Source organism: Liolophura sinensis, chromosome 8, assembly GCF_032854445.1.
Source record: "Liolophura sinensis isolate JHLJ2023 chromosome 8, CUHK_Ljap_v2, whole genome shotgun sequence".
Lineage (NCBI taxonomy): Eukaryota > Metazoa > Mollusca > Polyplacophora > Chitonida > Chitonidae > Liolophura > Liolophura sinensis.
The window spans coordinates 41,283,694-41,298,383 of NC_088302.1; the positions used below are offsets into that span (position 1 = coordinate 41,283,694).

The 14,690-nt window shown below is 41.4% G+C and overlaps 1 protein-coding gene across 1 annotated transcript; it reads right to left on the minus strand.

The window, feature by feature from the left end:
- Positions 1 to 1,653: 1,653 nt before the first annotated feature.
- On the minus strand, positions 1,654 to 10,856 carry LOC135473531 (organic cation transporter protein-like). The gene is made up of 8 exons (XM_064753383.1): positions 10,686 to 10,856; positions 9,716 to 9,946; positions 7,805 to 8,091; positions 7,505 to 7,639; positions 5,067 to 5,152; positions 4,316 to 4,424; positions 3,028 to 3,100; positions 1,654 to 1,818 (listed from the first exon to the last, which is right to left on the minus strand). The coding sequence occupies exons 1-8, from the start codon at positions 10,854 to 10,856 to the stop codon at positions 1,654 to 1,656; spliced, it is 1,257 nt and encodes a 418-aa protein (XP_064609453.1).
- Positions 10,857 to 14,690: the final 3,834 nt, after the last annotated feature.

Consider the following 14,690-nt stretch of genomic DNA (forward strand, 5'->3'; position numbering starts at 1 on the left):
AGTTAGTCTTATCTTTCTGACTTTATATACATTCGTTTACATTGGTGGTTGGTGTCAAATGTAATTTTTGGGAGTGGCCTTGCAATTACTGACCTGGAACGTCCATCTTGGTTGACTGTTGATGCACGAATGGTTATTTCAACACACCGATACAACTCTATGTTAGGGTTGGAATAAAATTCTTGTGAACTTTACTCTCGTGATTGCTGCGATTTGACTGTATTTAAATAACTTCATGAACCAAAGGGTTCACCGTTCATCCTCAACCCATACATGAACATGAATGAACTGAATATATATGTTAGTGACAGTCTGATGATTAGTAGGTTTTTCTACAGTCTTAGAAAAGTCATTCAGATATATGTGTACATTATACTGTGTGCATTTTTATCATGTAAAATACGTGTTTGATTTACCAAACCTCCTTGTGGAAAGTCCGGAATTTACACTTGGGGAAGGGGTCGAACTAGCTCCGCTGGCATCATGGCACTTGTTGACGATAGAGATGGCCGTGTTACACATGCACGCCAATGAAAACTAATAATGTTTGATGATAATCTCGCTGAAAGTTGTACATTCGGCCTGTCGCCATTACCTGAAGCTTTGCAGAGTGGGAGCTTCTTTGACATTAGTGGCGAGTGCAAATATCACAATCTTTAAACAGTCTTCAATGCCTCACTGTAGGGTTACACCCATCCTATTATTGAGACATGGCTAATATTTATTTATTTATTCCATTTGTGTTTTACGCCGTACTCAAGACGGAAGCTTGGGAGAAACCCACGACCATTCGCCGGTTGCTGGAAAACCTTTCCACGTACGACCGGAGTGGAAGCCAGCATCAAAAGGACTTGAACTCACAACGACCGAATTGGTGAAAGGCTTCTGGGTCATTGCGCCGTGCTGGCACGCTAACCACCTACAGAGTCCCCAACATGGCTATTTTTTTTTTTTGATTGGTGTTTTACGCCGTACTCAAGAATATTTCACTTATACGAAAACCGGGCAGAGCCCGGGGAGACCCACGACCATCCGCAGTTGCTGGAAGACCATCAAGCTTACGGCCGAGCATGGCTAATACCTTGCATGTATTAATGGCTGTGGTGTATGCAACTGAGCGCTTTTTCAGGGTGGTTTACCCTCTTAAGAAAAATCTAATGCACCAGTGTCAAGCTTAATCGATCATCTTTGCTGGTCTAGTAATTGGCCCACCCTTTCTAAAAGGGGATTTGTATTCGTCTTTAGAAAATAAACACGCCAACAATTCATCATCATTTTTACACAGCCCAGCTCGGAATAGTGGGGAGTGTCGGAGATATGTCTGTCAATATAAGGGCTTAGAAATGCACAACTTTACATAAAGAACAAAATTCTTTATTTTCTGCACAAAACTGCCTTACTGGCGTCGTCGAAAACTTATTGTTTCCAAGATTCCAAATCCTTTGAAGGTATCATATCAGCGGTCTGACAATTACACAATAATTTGGAAAATTATAATTTGTAATACATTTCTTAATTATAGTGCATAGTAGCAACAATTAAATCGAGAACAGCAACATATTCTCATTGTAGTGCTTTATATAATTTACGTTTATAAATTTACAGGTTGATAATGTGAGTGCATAAGCCACGATCCTAAAAAAAAAATCATCATTAAATACTCCTCTCTGTTGTTCTCTTCTTATCCCAGCTGTTGACCTCCTCAATTGTTTGAGGCAATTCTTTGTCCACGGTTTCCTCAAGCAGAAAGAGGAGGAAACCAACCCCAAGACAACAGGTGCCATAAATAGTGCCGGGAAGCCAGGGGTAATAATCAATCTACAACGTCACAAAATACACAACAGGTCATAGACAATAACACAATATACAATATCACAAAACACACAACAGGTCATAGGGCATAACATAGTATCCAGCATCACAAATACACAACAGATCAGGGCATAACATAGCATCCAGCATCACAAACACACAACAGACCAGGGCATAACATAGTATCCAGCATCACAAACACACAACAGACCAGGGCATAACATAGTATCCAGCATCACAAACACACAACAGGTCATAGGGCATAACATAATCTACAATATCACAAAAACACACAACATGTCATAGGGCATAGCATAGTATCCAGCATCACAAACACAGAACAAGTCATAAGGCATAACATAGTATCCAGCATCACAAACACACAACAGACCAGGGACAAGCACAATATACAACATCATAAAGCAGACAGTGTATCACAGGCATAACACAAAATACAGCATCACGAAACACACAGCAGTGCAGGCCATAACACAATATACCACTGATCAATGTTGTACAATTGATCAACAATCACAGTGTGTGCTGATCAATTGTCATAACAGTGAACTGACCGTTGTTCACACAAGGTGCAGACCAATGACGAGATCAGTTTAGCCAACAGGTGTTACAGCAGTGTACTGATCAATGATCAGTGATTCGATGATTGTGCACACGTCAACGTAAGACTAAGTCTATAGATCAGTGATATCTCGAATCTGGTGATCATGATCTCACGAACGCGCAAATCAATGATCACCACTCACAAGAGTGTGCTGACCAATAAGACACACGAGTGTAGAGGTCAACGTCAGCGTACCACGAGTGTACAGATCATTGATCCCAGGACTGTGAAAATAAATGGTTCTAAAACACAAGAGTACTAAGCAATAAGACACACGAGTGTAGAGGTCAACGTCAGCATACCACGAGTGTACCAACGACGATTGGTCCCACGACTGTGCAACTTAAATGTCAAAAAACATAAATGTACTGAGCAATAATGCCTTCATCATTTATCGCACGGGTAACAGCTCGACTTGTTGATCAATAATAATCCTGCAGTCTACTGCGAATATGGATTCCATATTCATGGATATTTTGTGAGCTATCAAACATCTGAGGTTGAGTTCTCTGGTAAAATGTCCAAGAGTGTGTGAATAATTGTGGTAAAACCAGAAAACGAAAACAGTTACAAGTCCTCATAAATGTACGTACCACAATAGTGGCGAACGGGGCTAGCATCCCACCAATCCGAGAAGACGATGAAGCGATGCCAAGACCAACACTCCTAAGGAAATATAAAGCGTCAGGTTTGAATGGTCAGGTATGGACAGCCTATTACCGTATGGTACCTTCAGTTAATATTGGGAACTGGTGTTTTATTTTGTTTAGGAAGTGAGCTTTATTCGACTTGGAACGCCCCTTCTCTGTCTATAGGTGGGATAAACATTCCAATGATGGACACAATGGTTCCTGGAAACTAGCGGTACACTCATAAAATAAGATTTATTTATTTCATTAATGTTTTACGTGGTACTCAAGAATAGACAAAACAAGTGCTGCAGATTATAGTATTGAAGTTTAATTTCTAAATACCTTGTGGGAAGCATCGGAAACGAAGGCAGGCTTCTCTGTAGCTTATATGTGAGCAGAAATATTTAATCTGTATGTAACAGGAATTTAAAGAAAACACCTGCTTCCAGGTTGTTGAGAGCAAAGTTGTTGCAAGTGTTGGCGCTTAAATGGCGCTTAAATATTCAAATTTAAGGGTTAAGTCCGACATTCGTATCCATTCGTAAGCCATTAAGGGGTGCTCCAAAAGCCATTTCCAAAAACAACCTCAAGCGTAGTTACCCAACGGAATATGTAATAAATAATTATGTAAATAGTCAACGAAGGTGAAACATATAAGGCAGAAGACAGTCTATATTTTACGCATGTTAGCCAGTTCAAATCTCAAACTCGTAATTAGTGAATAATTTCCAGGTCGAATATTCATACAGACATTTCATTCGCGCTTTGATCGTAACTCTTCATAGACTTACCATTCTGATGTCGTAAACATAGATGTGTATACGGCCTGGTAACTATTGTAATTGTACCAGTCATGGAATATTCCACCATACCAGTTGTATAAAAATAGTCAGATGATTTGGCAATATGGTGAACCTAAGCGTCAAGTCCGACATTCACGTACCACTCGTCGACCATGATCCAGATCGATATTCCCAAACCTATTTCCACAAACAACTTTGAGCCACGGAAATGCACGACAGTTACAAATTCAGATATACATGTACATACACTCGGAGGCATGAATTGTGATGTATCGCAGATACAGATTTCGATGTGCCGTGGGCACAGGTTGGTTACACAGGATTTTCATGAAGACAGTCTGCGTCCAGGGCCAGTGTCAACAATCTTGTCCCATGTTACAGCTCGCCGCTTTCATCTAAGGCACAAACCGAGAAGTATCGATGGATGTATGTATTGCTTGTCTTACCTGAGGTTGGTCGGATACAGTTCCGGTGTGTACTGGAACAGCGTTCCCCAGGACATGGAGATGCCGAACTTACCGACCACTGTCAGTCCCGTCACCCAGCCGGAGGGACCTGCCGCGAGAAACACATGACCGTTTGTAGAATACAGATTGGGATAACAGTTAAAGAGCCTCCAGTCACATTATTAGCTATAGGTCCTCATTTCGAAACAATCCAAATTGTGATGAACTCATCAGCCAACATATCTACATGACAACTTTTATCCTGAAGGAAGATAAGGTAAAAACTAACGGTAGCAATATTCTGACTAAAATACCCTAGTATTAATATTACTTCAACGCTGTTTTATTTGTTTATTTATTTGATAGGTGTTTTACGCCGTACTTAAGGACAATGTTTTTGCTGAAAATGGTCGTGTATTCTCCTCAGATGAAATTCCATACTTGCTGTTAGATAAGCTTCTAACCGAATGAACGTGTCAATAACATCGGACAGCTCAGTCGCCTAAATTACCAAAATCGTACGTTCAAATCCACCTTTCGCTGGTTCTCACTCAGTTTTAGCCCTGGAAGGTGAGTCAGGTACCTCGTTAAGGGCGATGGTTTACCCTTTGTACTTCATTTTCCTCCTCCCATAAACTCGACGTCACAAAAGTGAAAATTTCCTGAGTGCTTGTATGCGGTGTTAAACCACAGGCAAAAAATGTTTAAAGACCGTACTTTTCTTGATCCATTTCACCGATCTAAATCTTACCCAAGTATGTGTTGACAAGAGCTGCAGACAATAAGGTGGAACCTGCGATGAAGTGACTAACGATACACGTCGTCCTTCGGCCGATTCTGTCAAGATACATCAGACATAAAAAAAGGGGAGGTCTGTTGCACTACCTACTGAAATGCATTACCCGAGTTGACATTTATTAAAAAAAGAGGTGTCCAAATATTAACTGTAGATCTGTCTGCGATGGTAAGAAGCATAGATTCCATTCGTTTAAGATACCGAAGGGGTTTAGATTAATTTTATTAAGTTATTTATTTGATTGGTGTTTTACACCGTACTCAGGAATATTTCACTTATACGTCGGCGGCCAGAATTATGGTGGGTGGAACCGAGCAGAGCCCGGGGGAAACCCACAACCATCCGCATGTTGTTGACACACCTTCTCAGTAGGCCGGGAGAGGAAGCCAGCATTAGCGAGAGTCATTATGCTGCGCTAGCGCGCTAACCAACTTAGCCACGGAGGCCCCGTTCAGATTAATAGCTTAGCGTAAAAGGCCACGCTCAAACGTCACTGACAGGTGTTGTAGACCAGCCACGTGCACTTATGTCTGGACATTTACAGCGGATGAGAGTTTAACAACAATTATACCAACAGACAAACTCGATCAAGTTGGTATAGTAGTGTAACAGTGTGATAATCCTTGGTATCGAGATAAACGACAAGGAACATGACCAGCTTCTGGAGAGGTTGAATGATAAAGCCAGCGAATGGGAGAGTTTAAGTTTGAGCATCACCTCAATGGAGAGGTATGTGCTGTAAGATTACTCTCGGGGAGAGTTTGAGAGATAAAACCCGTTTCACGGAGAGTGTCACAGAGAGTTTGGATTTTCATATCAGCTTCTAGGAATTGAGAGTTATAACACGAGCTTTTGAGGGAGTGCCTTATAACACGAGCTTGTGGAGAAGTGAGATATAACACGAGCTTGTAAGGGAGTGAGTTATAACACGAGCTTGTGGGGAAGTGAGTTATAACACGAACCTGTGGGAAAGTGAGTTATAACACACGAGCTTGTGGGAAAGTGAGTTGTAACACACGAGCTTGTGCGGAAGTGAGATAACACAAGTTTGTGGGGGAGTGAGTTATAACACGAGCTTGTGGGAAAGTGACTTATAACACAAGCTTGTGGGGGAGTGAGTTATAACACGAGCTTGTGGGGAAGTCAGTCGTAACACACGAGCTGGTAGGAAAGTGAGATAGCACGAGCTTGTGGGGGAGTGAGTTATAACATTAGCTTGTCAGGGAGTGAGTCATAACACAACCTTGTGAGGAAGTGAATTGCAACAAGAGCTTCTTCAAGAGTGGGTTATAACACGACCTTGTCAGGGAGTGAGTTATAACACGAGCTTGTGGGGGAGTGAGTTATAACACGAGCTTGTGGGGGAGTGAGTTATAACACGAGCTTGTGAGGGAGTGGGTTATAATACGAGCTTCTTTGGGCGTGGATTATAACACTAGCTTGTGGGAAAGTGACTTATAACAGAGCTTGTGAAGGAGGGAGTCATAACACGAGCTTGTGAGGAAGTGAGTTACAACAAGAGCTTTTGGAGAGTGGGTTGTAAAACGACCTTGTCAGGGAGTGAGTTATAACACGAGCTTGTGGGGGAGTAATGCACCAGCTTGTGGGTAAGTGAGATAACAGGAGCTTGTGGGTGAGTGAGTTATAACAAGAGCTTGTGGGGGAGTGGGCTATAACACAAGCTTATGGGAGAGTTTGGTTTATAACAAGAGCTTTTGAGGGAGTAAGCTATGACATGAGCTTCTGCGAGAGTTGGTTATAACACGAGCTTCTCCTGGTGTGAGTTATAAAATGAGCTTCTGAAGGAGTGGGTGAAAACACGAGCTTCTGGGAGAGTGCTTTGGGAGCTTGTTGGGAGGGGGAGGGGTAAATTATAACAAGAGCTTGTGGGGAAGTGAGTTATGACACGAGCTTCTTTGGGTGTGGATTACAACACGAGCTTCTGGGGAATGAGTTATAACACGAGGTTATTTGGGCGTGGATTAAAACTCGAGCTTCTGGGAGAGATTGGGTTATAACAAGAGCCTCTGGGAGAGTTTGGGTTATAACAAGAGCCTCTGGGAGAATTTGGGTTATAACAAGACCCTAAGGGAGAGTTTGGGTTATAACATGAGCTTCTGGGAGAATTTGGGTTATAACGAGAGCCTCTGGGAGAGTCTGGGTTATAACAAGAGCTTCTGGGAGAGTTTGGGTTGTAACAAGAGCCTCTGAGAGAGTTTAGGTTATAACAAGAGCCTCTGGGAGAGTTTAGGTTATAACAAGAGCCTCTGTGAGAGTTTGGGTTATAAGATAAGCCTCTGGGAGAGTTTGGGTTATAACACCAGCTTCTGGGATAGGGGTTTATAACACGAGCTTCCGGAAGAGTGGGTTGTATCACCAGTTTCGTTGCCCACCTTTGCATCATGATATAAGAGGCAACGCCAGCTGGTAGACTGACTACGGAGATGAGGAAGTAGTTCAGGAATCGTTCTCCAGACATCTTAGCTGCTGTCAAGGAGAGGCCGAATGCTGTCCCTGCATTGACGATCCTGAAAACAGTAATGTATTATAATATAGTGGATGAAAGAGACTCATTGCTGGTTAGAAAACATTTGTTAAATAGAGAATATTCTCTGTTAAAACAGGATTACGTCTTTGAAAAACAATCTCACAAACAGTTGTATAAACGGTCGCTGAAAACATTAACATCTTACCAAGCAAAACACATTAAAAAAGCTGTTTTTCGAAGTTTCCTGTGCCGGAAGATATCGAGTAAGTTGGATTTTTGGTTCCTGTTGTCAGTGTGTTTGTTTTCGTTAATTTGGGAAGAATGCAGTGTTATGGACTCTGACAGGCACTCCTCTGCCACATCTTTGATGTCATCGGGGTGAATTCCATTCATCTTGGCCGCCTTATCTATAACACGCCTGGCTTCTTCAGTTCGTCCGTTCGCCAGCAGCCATCTCAAAGATTCGTCCATGAATCTATTTAAATGAAACTTCTGTAGATGAATAAATTTTATTAGAATATAATTAAAACTTACAGCATAGAGAGCGAAACCTGAGCAGCGACGACAGTGTGATAGCTGGCAGATGCTCACACGTAACCAATGAAATACAGCCTCTTATCAACCTACCTCGGTTAGGGGTTTACTCAAACTGTCCATTTGAATGCTTAAAGGGAAGCAATATAAAAGCCCCCTAGAGCCATGGTTTAAGCAGGATTAGGTGCAAAGATCCAGTGATGGTTACTGCAACACCGACAATGAATTACTCAAAATGTTGCGTTGTCATCACAGTTAACATAAAAATAACATTGAAACAATGCAACCTCCGTGACCGAGGGGATTAGCACTCCAGCAATTAATAGAACAGCAAAGATGATACGTTTACCTTGAGACTAGTACATTAGATGTTTCTTAACAGGGTAAACCACCATGAAAAAGCGTTCATTTGCATATACCACAGCCATTCATACGGGCATGGTATTAGACATACTGGGGCCTCCGAAGGTGGTTAGCTTGCCAGCACGGCGCAATGACCCAGGGGCTTCCCACAAATGCGGTCCCTGTGAGTTCAAGTCCAGCTCATGCTGGCTTCCTTTTCGACCGTACATTGGAAGGTCTTCCAGCAACCTGCGGATGGTCGTGGGTTTCCCCCAAGCTCCCCCCGGTTTCAACCCACCATAATGATGTCCACCTTTGTGTAAGTGAAATATTCTGGAGTACGACGTAAAACACTTATTAAATTAATAAAATAAACAAATAAAACAATGCAAAGGACCAGGCAAAGACTGTGTTTAGATTTAACCAAGTTTATGCCTGGGATAGGGAGTACTGCGTCGCTTGTCGCTTTAGGCCCCCTCGGTAGCAAGTTTTGGGACCAGAATTTGTTAGAGCAGGTCAAATCAGGGAAGCCTTACTCACAACATGTTTGGTATTAGAGTGACAACAGTGGCCACCACAGTGGTGAGCTGGAAGTATCTCCAGTTATAATCCTGAAAGCCATAAGCCAGTGCGATCAGCAGGCACATGAAAGCAGTCCAAAGGAAACCGCCGAGCAGGTGAATCATCGCTCTCCACGACCTGGGCAGTGCTTCCAGCGGCATGACGTGTATCGCCATCACGTGACCCTATAGAGAGATTAACAATGGTTTCAATGACACCAGTGCCGGTGTATTGTCAACCCCTTTTTGCACCTTAGGAGTAATTGTTATACATGTTGCTGTGGTAGAAGATATGGTCTATATAATCAATTGATTACCTTATTCAGTCGATATGTGTTCAACGCGGTACTCAAGAATAGGCCTACTTCACAACATGCTGGCGGTAAGGATCTTTTGTGGAGAAAAGCGAACATATCTCGGAAGAATTTTATAAATTCATTTTTCATTGCAATTCGTGATTATAGTATCAGTCTACAGTCTTTAAGTTTATTTAAGTCTACACACCTGTCGAACTAATTAAAATTCTTAAGCCGATCTACCTGTTGAACTGCACCTAAACGAAGCGGATGAGAGTAAAGACAAGAATGCTAGGAGTAAAGGCTGTACCGACAGGTGTTTGGTAACTATGTATTTAAGTCTACACACCTATCGAACTAATTGAAATTCTTAAGGCGATCTACCTGTTGAACTGCACCTAAGACGAAGCGGATGAGTGTAAAGACAAGAATGCTAGGAGCAAAGGTTGTACCGACAATGGCGAACAGCATAATCCACTGGCTGATCAAGCACAACTTCTTCCGTCCAAATCGATCCGCCAGAGAGGTAAAAAAAGTAGCCCCAAATCCCTGACCAATCACAAGTACCGTTTGAGTCAGCTGCGCTTGGTAACTCTTGTCACACACCAAGTCCCACTGAAACAGGTGATATGTACACATCAAGTTCCACTGAAGCAAACGATAGATAAATCTGACCCTTAGCTATACACCAGTTCTCACTGAAAGAGATGAGATATAACATTAACCATGTCACACATCAAGCCCCAATGAAACAGACGATATGTAGCAGAAAATCTCAGTCATACATCAAGTGTAGATTGACAGATGCATTATTTATGGATAACAATTCCTGGATTTATTGTGTTGGTAACGTTTCGATGTAGGTTTTTACATCGTTATCAAACCATATGAACATACAGAGATACAAGACAACATATATACAGTAAGAGAGTGAGTGGTGTCAACAACAGGCAACAATGTAACATAGATAGTAACTTCAAGGTAATGGCTTCAGGGTTTAAGGCGGTCACTGTCTAATCTGATGAGGTCATTGTAGGCACAATAAATCCAACACAATAAATACAGGAATTGTTATCCATAAGTAATGCCTCTGTCAATCTATACCATCCCAATTCCTAAATGCCTCTGAAAGAAGCCATACATCAAGTCTTCGAGAAGAAAATGATATGTATATTCTGTGAATCTATAGATCATTACCAAAATATAGCAGATTAGTCCTTAGCGCAAGATCAACCTTTGCACAAAAGTTTATTCAAATCCTTACTTTATTTTTTCGGTGGAGTAACCGGGCTACAGACAAGCAGTCAAGCACACAGACAAGCAAATAATGCCGGCAATTCACACAGTACGTTACCTCGGTGACGAGTGTCGTGTATTTGGGTTGAGCATAATCATAACCCGAGTCACAACGTCCGGTCTCCGCCACAGTACCATTGATGAGGTCTGTAAGTCCCACACACGTCTTGTGATAGGCAGTGTCCACACTGGTGTTGGGCGTCGGGTTTATGTGAGACTGGGATGTCATATTCGCGACGGACTGACACCGTAACGGAGGCTGGTAACCTGATCAATGCGAGATTGCATAATTTATGTGACCCGTGCACCTTTTTTTTTTTTTTTTTTTTTTTTTTTTTTTTGATTGGTGTTTTACGCCGTACTCAAGAATATTTCACTTATACGACGGCGGCCAGCATTATGGTGGGTGGAAACCGGGCACAGCCCGGGGGAAACCCACGACCATCCGCAGGTTGCTGGCAGACCTTCCCACTTACGGTCGGAGAGGAAGCCAGCATGAGCTGGACTTGAACTCACAGCGACCGCATTGGTGAGAGGCTCCTGGGTCATTACGCTGCGCTAGCGCGCTAACCGACTGAGCCACGGAGGCCCCGACCCGTGCACCTTACTCACTAGTGAAATGAAATGAAATCAAATCAACATTGTGCGGGTGCCCTACTGTGGGTGGGGGTTGGGGTGTGGTATTTTGGGGGTGGGGCTTTTACTAAGACGTTTGACCAGTGGAAGAGGTCAAAATCTCAGAAAAACACACTGTCTTTTGCTGTCACGCTGCAGTGCGTGTGTACTACTTAGGTGTTTAATGTGCATACATGAAGCGATAACCTTTATTTTAACGTAATAAAGGAAAAAAACGAAGAGTTTTGGGCCACTTGGTTACAGACGGGAAGAAGTTTTACGAACTCCCCGTTACATGCGACTATACCAGATTGGGCGGGATATAAAGTCTTGGTCTGGGGATCTGCCTTAACTTTTCCACTCACATTCTCTATGTATAAGTACGACGTTAAACCCCAAGCACGCGCTCTCTCATTCTCTGTGTACGGCAGAGACTCTTGTTACCAGTATCTTGTACCCAGTGAATGGTGCGCGGGGAGTGTGAATACAGCGGTCTGCTCCGTGGAACTTCGTGCTAGTGTGCTGCGACTGGGAAGTGGGGCATTGTGTTTGGTGTCTTAATGCTTTTGTGAAGCACCAATAAAATAAATAAATAAATAAATAAATAGATAAATAAATAAATAAATAAATAAATAAATAAATAAATAAATAAATAAATAAAATTCTATCGACACATCATTGGCCCCGTTCATAAAACACATCGTGATAGATGAGTGTTGAAAATAAGGTGGCAAGTGTTGCTAATTGCTATGCATGCTTTCAAACAAATTAGTAGTATCAGTAATTGGTATAAGTCGATACATTTTATGACCATATATGGTTACCCTTTGATTTAATTTTGTCGTGCGATATTCTTATAATTACGAATTCTTTACAATACAAGGCCGATGAAAAAGGAAGTATGTATTTGATTTAGGAGACTTGTATTTCGTTTTTAAATGTTATATTTTTTACATTTGCAACCAACGAGTAAACGGTGCATTGTGAGAGTCTCTGAGCTGCCTCATTTGCATGTTATCTGCATGTTATCTACAATTTACACTAGTGCTGGATTTCCCCCTGCTATTTAGGTAACTGACATTTTTCGAAAAAAATAAGCTTAGAGCGTTTAGTTAGGAGCCCAGTGCAACTCATTTTTGTATTTAGCTGAACCAACTCAAAAATTGTGTACCTCTTTAGGCAATATATCCTTTTCATACAGTAAATAATTTCCCGTAATTTTTCTGGAAATATCATTTGTCGACCTCTTCATTATTCCGGAAGTTACAAACAGATATTTGTTTCTTATCAGCCTTTGATAACTCACGTACCCGAGAAAAAGTCTTCTATCGTCAAATGTTTTACTCTTAAGAAAACAGTATACTGTTTTCCCTTCTCTACCACAGCCAAAATGTTTCAGCATGATTAACATTAAATATATATAACATTTCAGATGTAAGAAAAATATTCTCTGGTGTTTACAGTTCTTATGTGTTAAGAACAAATGCCCTACAGTGTTGCTTACCAAGATATATATAGATGGAAAGTTGAAAACACGCCGGGAAAGACAAGGATTTTATCAGCGCCATCTGTGCGATCTGGTAACTACCCCATACTCCTAGAGCCTTGAACAACTGGTCAATCTTCTTACCCGAGGTCTCTACCGACATCTTTTCAAAAATCACAACTTTGGACAAAAAACAAACAAACAACAAATCCTTGACCCGATTCCAAATGGAAAGAACGATTTTTTACTGAAGCCAAATTTACAGGCGAATATAATGAAATTATATTAACATTACACTTTACATGCCTAACCAATTTCAACTGCCAAGGTCCACAAATAAACGTTAGAATAAGATTTCAAATTTTGACAGAAGTCCAACCCGCTTTGTGGGAAGAGAATTACGTAAGTTCTGCTTCGAATAAAGTATATAAAATCAGGTCATATGAGGTGTTTACGGTTACTCCGAGCTCTGTCCATGAATATGTTAACTCAAATTCTACGTGCTCTGCCTAAGGTAGTCAATCAACAAGTTTGGCAGTTTGTCCTCGTCTCTCATGCACAGACACAAGGACGTACAACATTTCAATATTTTATGTTTCACTTGTTATTTACTTCAACTTTTATTCAACTATCGAAGAGTTTAATATATTATTTCAAAAGTTGATTAACCCCAGGCCCACTTCAGTCACAAATATCCTAGTCAGCATGGCTATAATTATTTACATGGTTTAAGAAGTCCGTAAAATAACGCGCGCTGTTCTTCCACGAACAAACTTCGTTAACTCCACTGGAGAAACGCATACAAGCTGGGTGTCTTTAAATACTCTATCAGTTCTCGACATTTTAATAATCTACAATGTCTCTGGAAATTCCTGTAATTTTATTTACACCTAGCCCGTGCCACAAATGGCATATTACGCTCCCCACTGCGTCGTACATTATTTGCTGTGGTGAATGACATGCCTGCCATCTAGACCACGTTTAGGCTATTAATGTCGTATATGAATGTCGGACGCTTATATTAAGGTTACTAGATAAGTGTAGGGTGCATTTATCGATATTTGCGAGACAGTTAAAGGGGTCTAAAAATACATAACACTTGTACTACGTCATACTTTAGATGTATAAACGCCTTAGGTAGAGTACTAGTACAACGACGTTGCAGAATAAGATTTGTTCTACTGCAATTTACACCTTTTTGTCTTAGGTGTGACTCGACCCCAAATTGATCCTGAATCTACTGCTCCCGAAGCGGACGCTCTACCAACTGTGCTATCCACTGAATGCGAACAGTTCAGGGGTGTAGTTGTCATTATCCACTTGGTGTGTGCGTCTGAATGTGGGCTAATTGCATCATCGCTCTACTTAGATGATAGTAACAGCAAATATCGCTCCCATGCCATGTTATAGGAGTATCCTGATTTTAAAATGTTGAATCTGTCTTCTCAGTGAATGTAGATCAAGTAATAAATCAGAGTAGATAAGATCAGGTATTATGCACCCATATTTCGAACTATGGAGTGGATTTGCCACAAAAGTACGTGTTGTTTTCGGTGCTTTCCATTACTTTGCTTGGGCGCTTTATTCATTTTCTGATACAGAGCTGGCTTCCTCTCTTGTCGTACGTAGGAAGGCCAGTATTCAGCAACTTGCAGGTGGTCGTGATTTCCCCCCCGAGATCTGCTCCGTTTCCTCCCTCCATAACACTGGCTGCTGTCATATAAGTAAAATATTCTAGAAAATGGCGAGAAACACCAATCAAATGAATACATAAATCTTAATACCAAAAGCTTGCGAGGGGTATATTCTCAGTTAACTATATATAATCCTTCGGGTAAGGCTTCCTTCCTGTTTGGTTCAAATTGCTGTTATTTGATGAACGTATAGTGTGTGTGTGTGTGTCGTCTTACATTGTGGTCTTGAACTAAGTATCGATCTTTCTAATCCATCAACTAAACAAAT

What these genes read in the sequence shown, in the direction of transcription:
- LOC135473531 (XM_064753383.1), bottom strand. Translation starts at nt 10,856, where the DNA reads ATGACATCCCAGTCTCACATAAACCCGACGCCCAACACCAGTGTGGAC. An exon ending in ACACGACACTCGTCACCGAG is followed by an intron (nt 9,947 to 10,685) that starts GTAACGTACTGT and finishes CACCTGTTTCAG; the next exon opens with TGGGACTTGGTGTGTGACAA. An exon ending in TCTTGTCAACACATACTTGG is followed by an intron (nt 4,425 to 5,066) that starts GTAAGATTTAGA and finishes TTCTCGCGGCAG; the next exon opens with GTCCCTCCGGCTGGGTGACG.